Source organism: Trichosurus vulpecula, chromosome 5 (genome assembly GCF_011100635.1).
Source record: "Trichosurus vulpecula isolate mTriVul1 chromosome 5, mTriVul1.pri, whole genome shotgun sequence".
In the NCBI taxonomy this organism is placed as follows: domain Eukaryota; kingdom Metazoa; phylum Chordata; class Mammalia; order Diprotodontia; family Phalangeridae; genus Trichosurus; species Trichosurus vulpecula.
In genome coordinates this window covers 88,674,200-88,689,094 of record NC_050577.1, presented here as the reverse complement: position 1 = coordinate 88,689,094, position 14,895 = coordinate 88,674,200, and the positions used below count along the sequence as shown (strand labels likewise).

At 42.1% G+C, this 14,895-nt stretch overlaps 1 protein-coding gene across 3 annotated transcripts in view; it reads right to left on the bottom strand.

Annotated features, from left to right (window-relative positions):
- CNPY1 (canopy FGF signaling regulator 1) overlaps nucleotides 1-14,895 on the bottom strand; it is a 148,154-nt gene that overhangs the window by 43,201 nt on the left and 90,058 nt on the right. Inside the window, exon 2 of one of the 3 annotated variants that reach the window (XM_036761252.1) lies at nucleotides 5,849-5,964. The exons of the other annotated variants lie outside the window; for them this stretch is intronic. Coding sequence (XP_036617147.1) covers nucleotides 5,849-5,964 — 116 coding nt within the window. The remainder of the gene's footprint in view (nucleotides 1-5,848; nucleotides 5,965-14,895) is intronic. 3 annotated transcript variants of the gene reach the window in all.

Below are 14,895 nucleotides of genomic sequence, written 5' to 3'. Positions count from 1 at the left end.
AACATATTTAGTTTTCAGCATTGATTTTCACAAGAGTGTGAATTACAAATTTTCTCCCCATTTCTACCCTCCCCCCCACTCCAAGATGACGTATATTCTGGTTGCCCTGTTCCCCATTCAGCCCTCCCTTCTGTCACCCCACTCCCCTCCCATCCCCTTTTCCCTTCCTTTCTTGTAGGGCAAGATAAATTTCTATGCCCCATTGCCTGTGTATCTTATTTTCTAGTTGCATGCAAAAACTTTTATTTTTTGTTTTTGAACATCTGTTTTTAACTGGAGCAGGGGTTGCAAACAGCCATATACATATGTGATATACACGGAGTAAGTGGGTGTAAGGTTAATAGGGAATAAGATCTCCCCCCGCCCATCAATAGGCCTCATGTGGACCCCCTTTAGGGAAGCTTGCTTGCTTGTAGGAAGGCTTACACACCTTTTATTAATTTCTAATTAGGCACTGAGCCTAAAGAGTATATATTCTGAGAGGTGAGTTTTTGCTTTGGTGGCTCGCTTATGAGAAAGATACTGTGATTCCCTGGTTGAGACTCTGAGTGGCCATATGTTCAGAGCTCCCTGACTCCTCAGAGGTAAAGGCTCTTTCTATTCAGTGGTGGATGTAAAGCTTTGATTCAGGCAGTACAGCCCTACCTGCTGATCTTTATTTCTCTTCTCTGTACTTCCTCTGTTTGTATTTTGTGTGATTAAAGAGGATTGTTGACCCTTGAAACAGCTATCTTTCCTAGTAAAACAGATAAAAGAACCTGCACCAGCCCATCCTGGGTGTGCCAGTGTGGTTGCTGCTACAGTGGGGAAGAATTAGCAGAGAGGAGGACTGCAATGTCCATTGGGTAGAGTATGGTGGGACTAACACCACCCTCTTTGTAAAAGCTGTACCCCTTTAATGCAACCCGAGATTGCATTGCTTGTTTGGCTGTCACATTCAGCCTTAAGTCCACTAAAACCCCCAGATCTTCTCCATAACAACTGCTGTCTATCCATGCTTCCCCAATCTTATATTTGTGAAGTCAAATTTTGTGTCCAAATGCAAGACTTTATACTTATCCTATTGAGTTGCATCTTATTTGATTTAGCCCAGTGCTCTATCCATCAAGTTCCTTTCAGATCCTGTCATTCAGGGTCTTAGCTATCTCTCTTAGCTTTGGGTCATCTGCAGGTTGGATTCAGGTCACTGATAAAAATATTAAGAGCACAGAGTCACACACAGATCCCTAGGGTACTCCACTGGAGAACTCCTGCCATACTCACACTGAACCATTGCCAACTACAATCCAAATTCAGCCATCCAACCAATTCTTAAGCCTTCTGACTACATGATCATCTAATTCACATCTCTCCATTTTTTCCTGCAAGAATAGTATGAGATACTATATCAAAAGTTTACCATAATGGAGGTAAATCATGTCCACAGAATTCCTACCACTTACTAGCATATTAATCAATGCTGCCAAAAAAAAAAAGAAACAAGGTTAATGTGGCATAATCTATTCTTGATAAAGAATAGCTCATTTTTGCTCTGGTAAAGCATTGTCTTTCACACGTCTTGGTTCCCCTACTCCTTCCTCTAGTCATCAAAGGCTTCTCTTGTCTTGGTCCTTGCTATTCATTAACACATTCATATTGTAATAATTATTAATCAATTAACAAGCATTTCTTAAGCACCTACTATGCAATAAACACTGTGCTAGGCTCTGATGATACAAAGACAAAAATGAGACAGTCCTTGCCCTCAAGGGGACTTACATTCTACTTGGGGGAGACAAGTATAAAAGTAAGTATATCCAAAATAAATACAAGATATAGTTTTGGTGGAGTAGGAGAAGTTTGCACTAGATACTCTGGGAATCAGGAAAGGCTCATGTTACCAATAACACAATAATAAAATGTAAAAAGCTGATTTTACTTTAAATACCACTTTCTGCCCTCTCTCGCCTTGATGCTTTTCTCCTCCATAACCTACCTTTGACACACACCTTCCTGACATGTGCTAAAAGTGAATACTGCAGGAGCTCATTATGATGCTTTGTGTCCAGGTACAAGGAGAATGCTAGCTTTATTAGTGTTGCATGTTATGGTGGGAGAGATATACTGCATATGAATGTAAAATTGTCAGGATAAAAATAACAGCATTCTATGTTATTGTAAAGCTTGCAAAGCACTTTTCATATAATATCTCGCTTGATCCTCCTAATAGTCATTTTACAGATAAGGAAACTGAGGCAGACAAAGGTTAAATGACTTACCCAGGGTCACACAGCTACTAGTGTCTGAGACTGAGCTTGAACTCGGGCCTTTCTGAATTCAAATCTAGCACTGTATTTGCTATTTTATCTATACAGTCAGAATTCACGAACCCGGGTGTTGGCACTACAAATCCAATGTGTTTTCTACCGCACTGAGTTGTCGTTCCTGGAGAGACTCAATCAGTCTTTGAGAAATAATGACATTTGTTTCACTTTGAAATAATAGGTCCAGAGTTTGCACGTTAAAAACTCACACGGTGTAAGTTCAACAGAGCCCTCAATGTGATTTGGCAATCTTGCTATTACTTCAAACTGATGGCTCGGCCAGCCGATGACTTTTTTCTTTAAATGCTCTTACATCTTCATATGCTCCATACTTTTTTCTTGGGGCCCCTTCGCACTAATTTCTTGCATGCATCGCTGAACAATGTTGTTTATTAAGGTGGCATGGCCTAACAGGGACCCCAGATAAGCACCAGGATAACCATTTGAGTTATGCTGAAATCAAAAAAGCCAATAGACTTTTTGGTATGTTCTATATGCTAACACACATCCAAATAGATATGTACTTAGCTACAAAGCACTAAATCCAACACAGCCAAGCCCATACCAGTTCTGGAATAGAGATTAGTCCTGGGTTAGAGCTAATTATGTTTTGTAATATGTTTGGAAAGACTTTTTAGGTCCCTTCAGAAAGGGGTTGCCCAAAATTTCCTAGGGGCTCTCTGTATCAAAAGGATAAATGCACCCGGGCAGGACTGAACCTTAGCTTACTCATCCATGAAATGGTTATAATAATACTTATATTACCTACTGAATAGGGTTGTTGTAGGAATCATGAAATGTTAAGACTAGAAGATACCTTGAAGATCATCTCATCTAACCCTCTCATCTTACATATGAAGAAATCGAAGGTTTAATGAAGATAAATTACTTGTCCAAGGTCATATGATTAGCAAATAGCAAAGCTAGGACCCAAGTCTTCTGACTCCATTCTACTGCTTTATGTGAAACATTTTGTAAATGGAAAGTGCTATATAGAAAGTGAAGGTTTTGTTGGTACCATCTCGGTGGGTCCCATGGAGTAACAAGATAACAAATATTTATTGAATGTGAACTCTGGACAAAGTATCATACTGGGTGAGCCAGAGACATGGTCTTGAAAGATCTGACAGTAATTCAGGTCTGATGGTGCCAACCAGGGACATCTAAAGGTCTAATGGTTCAGAGACTTCCATGGGTCTGGGAATATGCCAATGCCATGTAGTACCTGGTATGCCCAAGTGTCCTTGGGGTAAACTGGGGTTAAGTTGTATAACTAGCCTACTGATTGGTAACTACAAAGGAGTTACCAGCTACCAGAAACCATAAGCAAATAGCTTTTCGATGGAGACAAAATTGTGGGAACAGTGAAAAGATCACAGAGGACCCAATTGGTTCCTACTTCTGCAATTTACTAGTTGTATGACCTTGGGCAAGTCACTTGTACTTTCTTATCTTTAATTTTATTAGTAAAGTGGAGATATACCTCTGCCATAGTTAAGTATTATTGCTTTGAGTATCAAATTAAATTACTGATGTGAGTACTCTGGAAACTAAGTGCTAAGGAAATGTAAACTATTACTGATTCTTGAAGAATTTTAGAACTTAAAGGGACCTCAAAGCCTATTCCATACAGGTTCTCCTTTTTCTTTCCTGAAGCCTTGAGATTACAGTGTGTATATGTATGTGTGTATATGTATGTGAGAATGGCTGACGGTAAGTTTCTGGTTGAGAGAGGAGGAGAGGACATTTATAGTAAAGTTTCTGAGGGACTATGGGTAAGGTGAATGGCGAATAAGATCTTCCTGCCCATCAACAGACCTCCTGTGGAGCCCATTAAGGGAGACTTGCTTGCTTGTAGGAAGGCTTACACACCTTTTGTTAATTTCTTATTAGGCACTGAGCTGAAAGAGTAGATATTCTGAGAGGTGAGCTTTTGCTTTTGTGGCTCACTTATGAGAAAGATATTGTGATTCCCTGGTCGAGACTCTGAGTGGGCGTATCTTCAGAGCTCCCTGACTGCTCAGAGGTAAAGGCCCTCTCAGTTCAGTGGTGGATGTAAAGCTTTGATTCAGTCAGTAGAGCCCTGTCTGTTGATGTTTATTTCTCTTCTCTGTATTTTTTTCTGCTTAATTAAAGAAGATTATTGACCCCTGAAACAGCTATCTTTCCTAGTAAAGCAGATCTAAGAAACTGTATTAGCAGCCATCCTGGGTTTGCCAGTGTGGTTGCCATTACACTACATTTGAGGGTGAGGTCAAGACTACAAACCCCCAAGATGTGGCAGAAACTAGCTTGGGGAATGATTCTGGGGAGCATTTTCAAATTTACTAGTAGATGCCAGTCTTCAGTTTGGTGTCCCCTGATTTAGTCCAACCCTTTGATTTTTATAGATGTATAAATTGGGGACCAAAGGGCACAGACCCAATGAGTGGAAAGACTCAATCCTACTCTAGTCCAGGGCTTTCTTCTCGATACTACTTAAATGGCCTCTGATGAGCTTGAACTCTTCAAGTTATTCATTGGTACCTATTAATTATTTTCAGCTATGGGGAATATTGTAACCAAAAAGAGAATTGACCTTAGAGTCAAGTGGGTCTGGCTAATGTCCTGCATTGACATTCTAACTCTGTGACCACGGATAAGTGAGTTTAAACTCTCAGTGTCCTAGGCAAATTTCTAAGACTTTAAGTGTTAGATGAGTTATATAATTTTGCTGTGGTGGAGGGATTTTCCACACTGGGAATACCCAGAATTGAAGAACTCGCACAGGTCTTTGACACCTCAAAACACACACACACACACACACACACGCACGCACGCACGCACGCGCCTTCTCTAGAAGCAGTTTCTTTTTTAAAATAAAACCAAGCATTATGACTTTATATCTTGGTTTAAATATAACCTTAGCTAGGTAGCAGTAAAGCCCATTGGAGAGCCCCAGTTCTTTCTACTAATTTCTAATGTAAGGCCTTGCTTCACCTTCCAACAACACCACCTCCTATACATGAAAGGCCTGAAAAAGAAGGAAAGTATCCACTCTCATATTCAACAAGAAACCAGATGCAGGCCAGAAGGGCTCTGGATCAGCCTTTATTTTTCTCTTCCTTGTTCTTACTTAGGAAGGTATTACATTTTAAACACGTCTCCCCAAGGCCTCCACCACAGAAGGGCAAAGGAAAAATGGGAGGAAGAGCTGAGCCTCCCAGATGCTCCCCTTCCTCACTGTGTGGACCCCTTAGCCAAGTCCTGCTTGGCCCCCTACTGGCCTTGTCCAAGAATCACGATAGCCTGTTCTTATCCTGATGCATAATGGTGCCAGAATGCCTGCCAAGGCGACAGAGGCGCAAAATTTAGGTACCGAGAAAGAGATACTTCAATTTCAAGCTTAAAAATTACTTCGGGTCCCCGAGGACTCAGAAGCAATTTAGAGGCTGATACCCTGAACAAGAAAAAGGTTAGAAGATTAAGACCAACTGCTGTTTGGATAAATGACTGGTAATTGCCCATATCCGCAATTATGTCCTGGCATATAATTTCTCCGTTACCTTGGTCCTCTCCTGCGTCCCATCAGGCCTTATGCGGTACGACTTCACCCTTACACCCTTCTTCTGACGTGCTTTCATAACATCATACTCTACCTCATCCATCAAGGCCCTGCAAGCTAAACAAGACAGAAAACACAGCTGGTTACAGAGGAGGGGAGTGAAAGAAGGAGAATGAGTGGAGAAGCTAAGCGCAGGTATGTAGAAGAAATCAATTTGTGGGTCTTGACTAGGGGGAAGAGGGAGTGCAGCATGGGGTGGAAAATGGACCTTCCAGAAATGGTGGTAAAGTAGAGCCATTTTCTGTACCGTCCAGCTGTCAGTGAGCATTTCTAACAGTCCCCAGGCACCAAAAAGGATTTTATATTTCTCTGCTGCTTGCCCACCCTCAAAACACGACAATGAGTCTAAAGAGTTCCTTCCCCCATCCCGAGTCTGTTTGGAGAGCCCCATCAAGTATAGGATTAGTAGCCTAAGAAGCTCCCACTTTATTAATGAGGGGGGTGTGGAAGAAGTCAGCTCGTCTCCACTGAGGAGTTGCTCATTTTTAATTTCACCGGGGCTAAAGAGATCCTTTTTGAAAAAAAAATTTTTAATGACTGGAAGAAATAAGACATGTGCAAAAACCAGATCATAATAGATTTTTAAAACAAATCTTGACTCTGACCTTCTTTTCAGTTATTTGGAACCACCAATTAGTATTGTAATGATGTTTTTACTGCTTGCCACTTTAGCTCTAGCATTCTTGTTCTTTGATTGTACCCTTACTTAGATTAACCCTATCATAACAACTTAGAAGGAACTATCCAGTCCCTTTCCTCTAATGGGTGGAGGCAGAAAGTGACATTAGGGTCTATTCAGGAGGTCATCCTACAGCCCTGGACACTCAGCCAATGAGTCTCTAAATTGTCCATGCTTACTAGCCCTATTTTATTTTATTTTTTTGGAGAGGGGGAAGGCAGGGCAATTGGGGTTAAGTGACTTGCCCAAGGCCACACAGCTAGTAAGTATGTCAAGTGTCTAAGGTAAGATTTGAACTCGGGTCCTCCTGACTCCAGGGCCAGTACTCTACCCATTGTGCCATCTAGCTGCTCCTGCTAGCCCTATTTAAAATATATATATATATATATATATATATATATATATATATATATATATATATCCTAACTTGGTTACTCCCTACTGTTCCCAAACAATTCATTTCTTAGACTAGAACCCTCAGTGCTGCCACCAATGCACTGAGATAAGCTTTGTTATAGAAGGGGTCCTCCCAGAGAAATTCCTCCCTCAAGCCTTAGAACTGGACTAGGCTGGTAGTCAGCAAATTCTTCCAGTGTACCACTACCTACCACCAGCAGGGTTGAGCAAAACCCATGGGTAGTTAGTACTGGCAGACTAATACAGAGGTACGGGCAGAGATTGTGGGGAAAGGAGGAATAGAATTGTGATAGACAGCGTGTGCAAGACCTGGAGCCAGGCAGACCTAAGTTAAAATCCTGCCTCAGACACTGACTAGCTGTGCGACCCTGGGTAAGTCAGTTAACCTCTGTGTGCAGTTTATCCACCTGTAAAAATGGGGATAATAGTTATGGCTGGGGCAGCTAGGTGGCGCAGTGAGTAGAGCACCGGCCCTGGAGTCAGGAGGACCTAGGTTCAAATCTGGCCTCAGGCACTTGACACATGTACTAGCTGTGTGACCTTGGGCAAGTCACTTAACCCCAATTGCCCTGCCAAAAAAAAACAAAAACAAACAAACAAATAATAATAATAATAGCTGCCTTATAGGGTTGTAGTGAGGATTAAATGAGACAGTGTATGTATAAAGCACTATATAAATGTGAGCAATTGTTATTAATCAATGCGCAGGAAATAGACAGGAAAGGGCAGATCTAGAAAAGAACGCCAAACTGAACAATACATTATTTCCTGACTGCTCCAAGTAATGGAGAACGTTTCTGCTGAAATCTTGACCGTTCCTTAAGGTCCATCCCCAATGCTACCTCCCCTGATATATTTCAGCGATTCCCCACAATCTGATGTTATCCTCCCACCTCTGATCTCCCATAGTGTATTTTGTATCTTTTTTTTTTTAAAAAAAATGACTTTTACTATTGATATTTTCTTGTCTTTGTCTTCCTGTCTTTTCAAAGGTTTCTGGCAGCACAATGCATAGAGTGGTGGCCCTGGAGTCAGGAAGACCGGAGTTCAAATTTATCCTCAGACATTTGCTGGCTGTGTGACCTGGACAAGATGCTTAACTTGTTTGCCTCAGTTTCCTTAACTATAAAATAGAAATAATAGAAACTGTCTTGAAGAGTTGTTTTGAGGATCGAATGAGATGGTTGTAAAAATACTTAGCAAGTGCCTTTATAAATGTTTATCTCTCCTTCCCTTATTCCTCTTTGTCTTGTTAGATTACAAATCCTCTGAGGTATCGATCTATCTTTTTATCCATTTAATGGCACCTTGGACATTACAAGTGAATTTCGTCGTATTGAATTTGAATTAAAAGAGGTGTCTATAGCACCATTGATGGGGATCAGAGGCAACCAATTACTTCAGAGAAACCATAGGTTCCACAGGTGATTTTTTTTTGCCTGAGCTAAACCAACTATCTCAGTAAAGTTACAATAGAGGAAGGTCTCTAGAGGAGTTCCACAGGACTCTGCCCTTCACCCTATTCTGTTCCACATTTTTAGGAATGACTTAAATAAAGGCATTGATGATATACTTCTCCTGTTTGGCCCTGGGAGGGCAGAACAAGGATCAACAGGTGAGAGTTGCAAATAGATGAATTTTAGCTCTCTGTAGGGAGGGACAAATTTCCGAACAATTAAAATTATCCAAAAGTGAATTGAGTTGCCTCAGGAACTAGAGCTTGGCACAGTGCCTGGCACATAGAAAGCCACTTAATGAATGCTGATTGACTGATAGTGAGTTCAAGCATAAGCTGAAGAATGACCCTTTGTCATTGATGGTGTACACAGGATTCCTGTTCAGGCGTGGCTTGGACTAGATCTGCACTAAGGTCCCTTCCAGTTCTAAGACTGTATGATTCCGTGATCACTGCAGCATTAAAGAAAAAAGTAAGCAAAAAAGAGAGTGGACACCTCCCCCTTTGACCACCCTTTCTTATTTTAAGGATTCAAGTTGCAGGTATAATCACAACCTGAAGACTGAATAACTTCTTCACTTAGAGGAGCATGCTAGAATGAGATGGAACTGTTCCTGAGAGCTGATTGTTAACATTTCATTTTGAGCATTTACACCTCAAAATTGGCAACATTACAAATGAGGGCTTGATTTATTGTTTTCTTGATTACCTAGACTTTAAAAAAGTGATGGGGAAAAATGTTAATAATTCAGACAAATCTCCCTAGAGATCCAGTTGTTAAACATGAACCAGAATACCTTTGCTTGTGAAGGTCAACCAGGCCCTTTTTCAGGGGTCAGAGATGCTTCTCAGACAGATTTTAAGTCTCAGAGATAACAGGAACAGAAAGGTGGATTGATCTTAGTTGGCCTAGGGTGTAGCAGGTCTGCAAATCCCTGGCCTCCTGGAGGTTGGAGGCGGGGAGGGGAGCATTATGAGTTAGAAGCGAGGATAATTTTACATTTCTGCCCCAGGTCACAGAACAAGTTAGCTCCAGAGTCACAACTGCGACCTGGCTCTCCTGATTCCTAGTCCAGCATTAATTTAAATGTTAATCTGAAATCTTCACTTAAATCACTGGAGTTTAGAGTTTATTAGACCAGCTGGCACGAGTGGAACAGTAGCGAGAGATTGACAGGTCACATTCGCTGCCAGAGGGCAGGCCCCTCCTCCCAGTTGGGCCGTTTCATAATTCATTTTTCCCTCTCTTTTTTTGGGGGGGTGGGAGTGGGAGTGGGAACAGGGTGAAATAAGTGGAATGAGAAGGCATGGACGATTGAGATGCCTGTCATGTCCGCTTCATGCATGCCCTCATCAGCAGTGTCCTTTGCTAGCATGTAATCCACCGATCAACAAGTATTTATTGAGCCCTTCCTCTGCGCAAAGCACCATCCCAGACACTGGGCACCAAGAAGCAATAAGATGTGGCCTCTGCCCTTGAGGACTTTATGGCCTAGCTGAAGAGATAAGACAGATACACCCAGAAAAATAACCAATGACAAACTCTTGAAGGTATTGGACTGGGTCTGCTTTGGATTACCATATATACTCTCGATCATCTGGGATAACAGAATCACAGTTTAAAAAACTTAGAAGGGACCGCAGAGATCACCTAGGCCAAGAATTCCCTTTATAACATATCCAACAAGAGATCACCCGGTTTCTGTTTGAAGACCCCCAGGCACGGGAAACTCGCTATCTTTTGAAACAGAGCCTTTGGTTTTTGAACAATTCCAATTACTAGGAAGTTTTCCCTTATCCTGAGCCCAGACCAGTCTTTTGTTATACCCACCCATTGGCACTTAAGGGCCAAAAAAAGGAAGTTTAATCCCTCTATATTTTGTTGTTGTCGTTCAGTTGTTTCAGTCATGTCTGACTCTTTGTGACCCCATTTGAGATTTTCTCGGGAAAGATACTGGAGTGGTTTGCCATTTCCTTCTCCAGATTTGACAGATGTGAAAACGGAGGCAAACAAGATTAAGTAACTTGTCCAGGATCACACAGCTAGTAAGTGTCTGAGGCTAGGTTTGAACTCAGGTCTTCCTAACTCCTGGCCTAACGGTCTTTTATTGTGCCGCCTACCTGTCCTCTAACTATATGACAGACTTTTAAATGTTTACATACTGACATTATAACCTCCCTAAGCCACCTCTTCCCTGAGTTAAACATAGCTTTCCGTGTCCTTACCCTGATGGCTGCCATCCGTAATACTCAGGTGCGGTCTGACCAAGAGAGAGTTTTCGTCTTCCTGTGCCCAAATTCCTCCCACAGCCGCCCAATAATTGTAGCATTTATGCAGCGCTTTAAGATTTTCACAACATTTTACAGAAGCTATCTCATTTAATTGTCACAACAACTCGGTGAGGTGGGTGCCTATTTTTATCCCCATTTTACAGGTGAGGAAACCGAGGTTTAAGAGAGGTTAAGAGACTTGCTCAGGTTCACACGGCTAGTCAGCATCTGAGTCAGGATTCAAATTCAGGTCTTCCTGAGCCTAGGTACAACAGTATTCACTGCACTTCTAAGCTTCCTGGACGTGTCAGTAGTACAATACGCACTGATTTGAGTTTTCTCCCTACGTGCTAGGCTATTTCCATGCCTGTTCACTGCTTAGAGAAGTCTTTATGAACTTTGCATCACGTAAAGCCCAACTTCTTCACAGGCAGGCTAGGTGACTTCAGGGGTGTTTCAGGGGCATTGCAGGATCGTAGATTTAGGACTAAAAGGGCCCTTGGAGGCCATTGAGACTGCTCCTTTTATTTCACAAATAAGGAAACTGAGGCGTGGAGAAATTAAGTGGCTTGCCTAGGGTCCCGCAGCTAATAAATACGTCCCACCCAGTTTCCCAAATCTCTTCTTTCTTCAAACCAATGCCTGAAATTCTTTTAATAGAGAACAAAGCTCGTCAATCCATAATGAGAGAATATTCCTTAACATATAAATAATTCTGGGAGAAGGGACACAGCCACTGAAACTCACATATAATAAGGTATGAATCCTGTCAAGAACTAGATTCTGTTAGGAGGGGATAGGGTCCAGGGCACCAGAAGACACAATACAGTAAAGAATGCTGCCAATAAAAGGGGGAAAGGCTCCAACAGGGTGGACCAGACATCAACTTATTTGACCTACTTAGTGATTTTGCTTGGGGCTGATCTGATGATTTAGCATTCTCACCTGAGGTTAGGCAGCTAGGTGGCTCAGTGGAGAGAGCACTGGGCCTGGAGTCAGGAAGACCTAAGTTCAAATCTGGCCTCAGACACTTACTAGCTGTGTGACTCTGAGCAAGTCACTTAACCTCTGGTGCCTTAATCCACTGAAGAAGGAAATGGCAAACCACTCCAGTATCTTTGCCAAGAAAACCTCGTGGGGCCATGAAGCATCAAACACAACTGAACAACAACAACAATCTGGGGTTACCCAAAGCCAAACTGGGCTCTCTGTAGATAGAATAAAATTCTCAGGCCCCAAACAACAAGCTAAGGAAATCAATCAGATTCCAACAAGGAGCACGTTCATCCAACTGCTTCTTGACTTTGGGCTCTCTGTTGTTTCCCTATTAACTCTAGTGTTACCCTTCTGATTTCTATAAGTCAATCACTAGGAGATAACAACTCAATTAATGAGCATCCATGAAGCACCTACTGTGTGCCAAGCATTGCACTAGGCACTGGGGACACAAAGACAAAAATGAATAATCCTTGTCTTTAATCAGTCAACAAACACGTATTAAGTGCCTACTATGTTCCAGGCACTGTGCTAAATGCTGGGGATACAAAGAAAGGTAAAAGACCACTTGCTCCCAAGGAGCTAATGGGGAAGACATGTCCCCAACTAGGCACAAACAAGCTATCTACAGGATAAATTTGAAATGATCAACAAGCTAAATTAAGGGGGATTGGGGAAGGCTTCCTATAGAAGGTAGGATTTTAGTTGGGGAGGAACTGAGGGAAGCCAGGAGGCAGAGACAAGCAGGAAGAGCATTCCAGGCATGGATGGACAGCCAGTAAAAATACTTGCAGTTGCAAGGTGGATTTGGGTGCTCAAACCACTGAGGTTCATTGTTAGGGAGAATGTATGGTTTGAGTTCCTATCTAGTATATACTCTGCTTCAGATCAAAAACAAACTACCAGAGGACTGACATCAAAGTGATTAAAGCATAGGAGAGTCAGTCTGGATGGATGGAGACCTTGGAGCCAGGAAGACCTAGGTATGAGTCCCATCTCTGACACGTATTGCCTACGTGAGCTGGGGCAAATCATTTAGTCTTTCAATGCTCTAGGAAACTCTCTGTTAAAAGTTGTAGAGCAGGATTAGATCTTCACTGGGAGAGTCTCCTCATCTGAGATCTAGTCCCTATGCCTAAAGCATAACTGAAAGAGAAAAAAAATAAAGTGGTCTGATACTGTGGAAAGATATGAGTTTTGGAGTCAGGACCCAAGTTCAAATCCCAGTTTGGCCGCTGCCTACCTGCCTACCTAACCGTTAGTCTTTGAATGGGCATGGCCTCAGACAAACTGAGACCTGGGAAAGATCTTAATTTAGAAAAGCCAAGGTCACCCATTTCATCCTATCTTGCCACTGGACTCTGATGACCGTGGAGGAGAGAGAAAGGCAGACAACTTTGCAAAGCTCTGCCTCTCTCAAATCCACTCACTCATAAGCCAAGGCATCGCCCTCATGATGTTGTTGGTCCTCTTAGAGAACGGAGGACGAGCAACAACAATAACGGTGACCCCGGACAAATTATTTCAGGTTCCTTTTCTGTAAAATGAGGGGTTTGAACTTGATGACCCAGAAAGTCCTTTCTAGCACTCAATCTCTGATCCTAGAAACAACCAATTAAACAAACGGATTTCCCCTACATACTCCCTTACTATTGGGGAAGAAAAGAAAGTGTTCTCTGGAGGAGGGACGGAGGTCGGGTCACTTTGGGTGATTGCTGGAACATCCCTGGAGAGCCCCATGCCTCTTCAGTTTTCAGCTCTCAAGGGCCTGCCACTCTGCCTCTACAACTGTCAAGCACAGAAATGCTATCTTCAAAGCTTAGGCTCCGTCCAGAAGCCACTTCTCTGTGGCCACTGCCTCCACACTCAATAATAACAATATCTGCCATTTGGCTGTCTCTAGATTGGAGCTGTCTCTTCCTGGCTACCATTAGTCAAACCCCGGTGCCCTCCCCACCCCCCTGCACTTGCTTTTGTGCTTTCTGGCCTAGCTAAGTACTCTTTTAGAAATAGATTGCCCAGGCTACAAGTTTGGGAAGCTACCGTTAGCCTCTTTTAGAACGGGATAGTGCAGCTAATAAGTGTCTGAGGTCAGACTGGAACTCAGGTCTTCCTGACTCTGGGCCAGGGCTCTGTACACTTATCACCTAGTTACCTGTGCAAATGCAAGAGATGTTGAGAAGGTAGAAATGACTGGACTTGGCAACTGATGAAACCACCCCATCATTACAGCATGGTCTCACATCACTCCCCTCTCTGCATTCTATGCTACAACCTGGGCTAATTTCTGTCACTCAAATTAGTGTTTTCACAGCTTCGTGCCTTTTTGATCGTGGTTTTCCCCTATTCCTATAACACTATTTCTCCCTGTCTTCACCTGTTGAACTCCTATCCATCCCTTAAAGTCCAACTCGAATACTATCTCCTTCCTTGAGCTCCTTGTGTTGGTAATGATCCTCCCTTTTTCAGACCTCACAAAGCCCTAGCTGGTGCATCTCTGGTGCGCTTAGCATGTGATGATGATGATGCTGATGATGACGATGATGATGATACCTGGCATTTATAAAATACTTTAAGTTTGCAAAGCATTTTCCATACATTGTCTCATTTTATCTACATAACAATGCTGTGACATACATGCTGTTATTACCCTGCTTCATTCTACAGATGAGAAAACTGAGGTGCTAAGAAATTAAGTGACCTGCCAAAGTCACAGAGCAGGCATGTGAAGTCAGATTCAAACCTAGAGTTCTTTGACAAATAATGACTACCTCTATGACTAAGCTACGGGTTATTTTTTTTTCTTTCATTTTTTTCATAGACTCCTTTGAGAGTCTGGTGAAGCCTATGGGACCCTTCTCAAAATGAGGTCTTAAAATTAATAAAAATAAAGGACATGGATTACAAAGGAAGTCAATTACATTGAAATACAGTTATCAAAATATTTTTTAAAAGTTCATCGACTCCAGGTTAAGAACTCCTGTTCTATGCCTAATGTGAAAATATGTTTAATAGGAATGTATATGTAGGGCATGTCATCTTGGGAAAGGGGAGTGGAGGGAGGGGGAGAAAAATTAAAATTTAGGGAAGTGAACATTGAAAACTAAAAATAAATAAATTAACTCAAAGAATTCTTGTTCTAGACAATATATAGTATTCTAACTCTAAG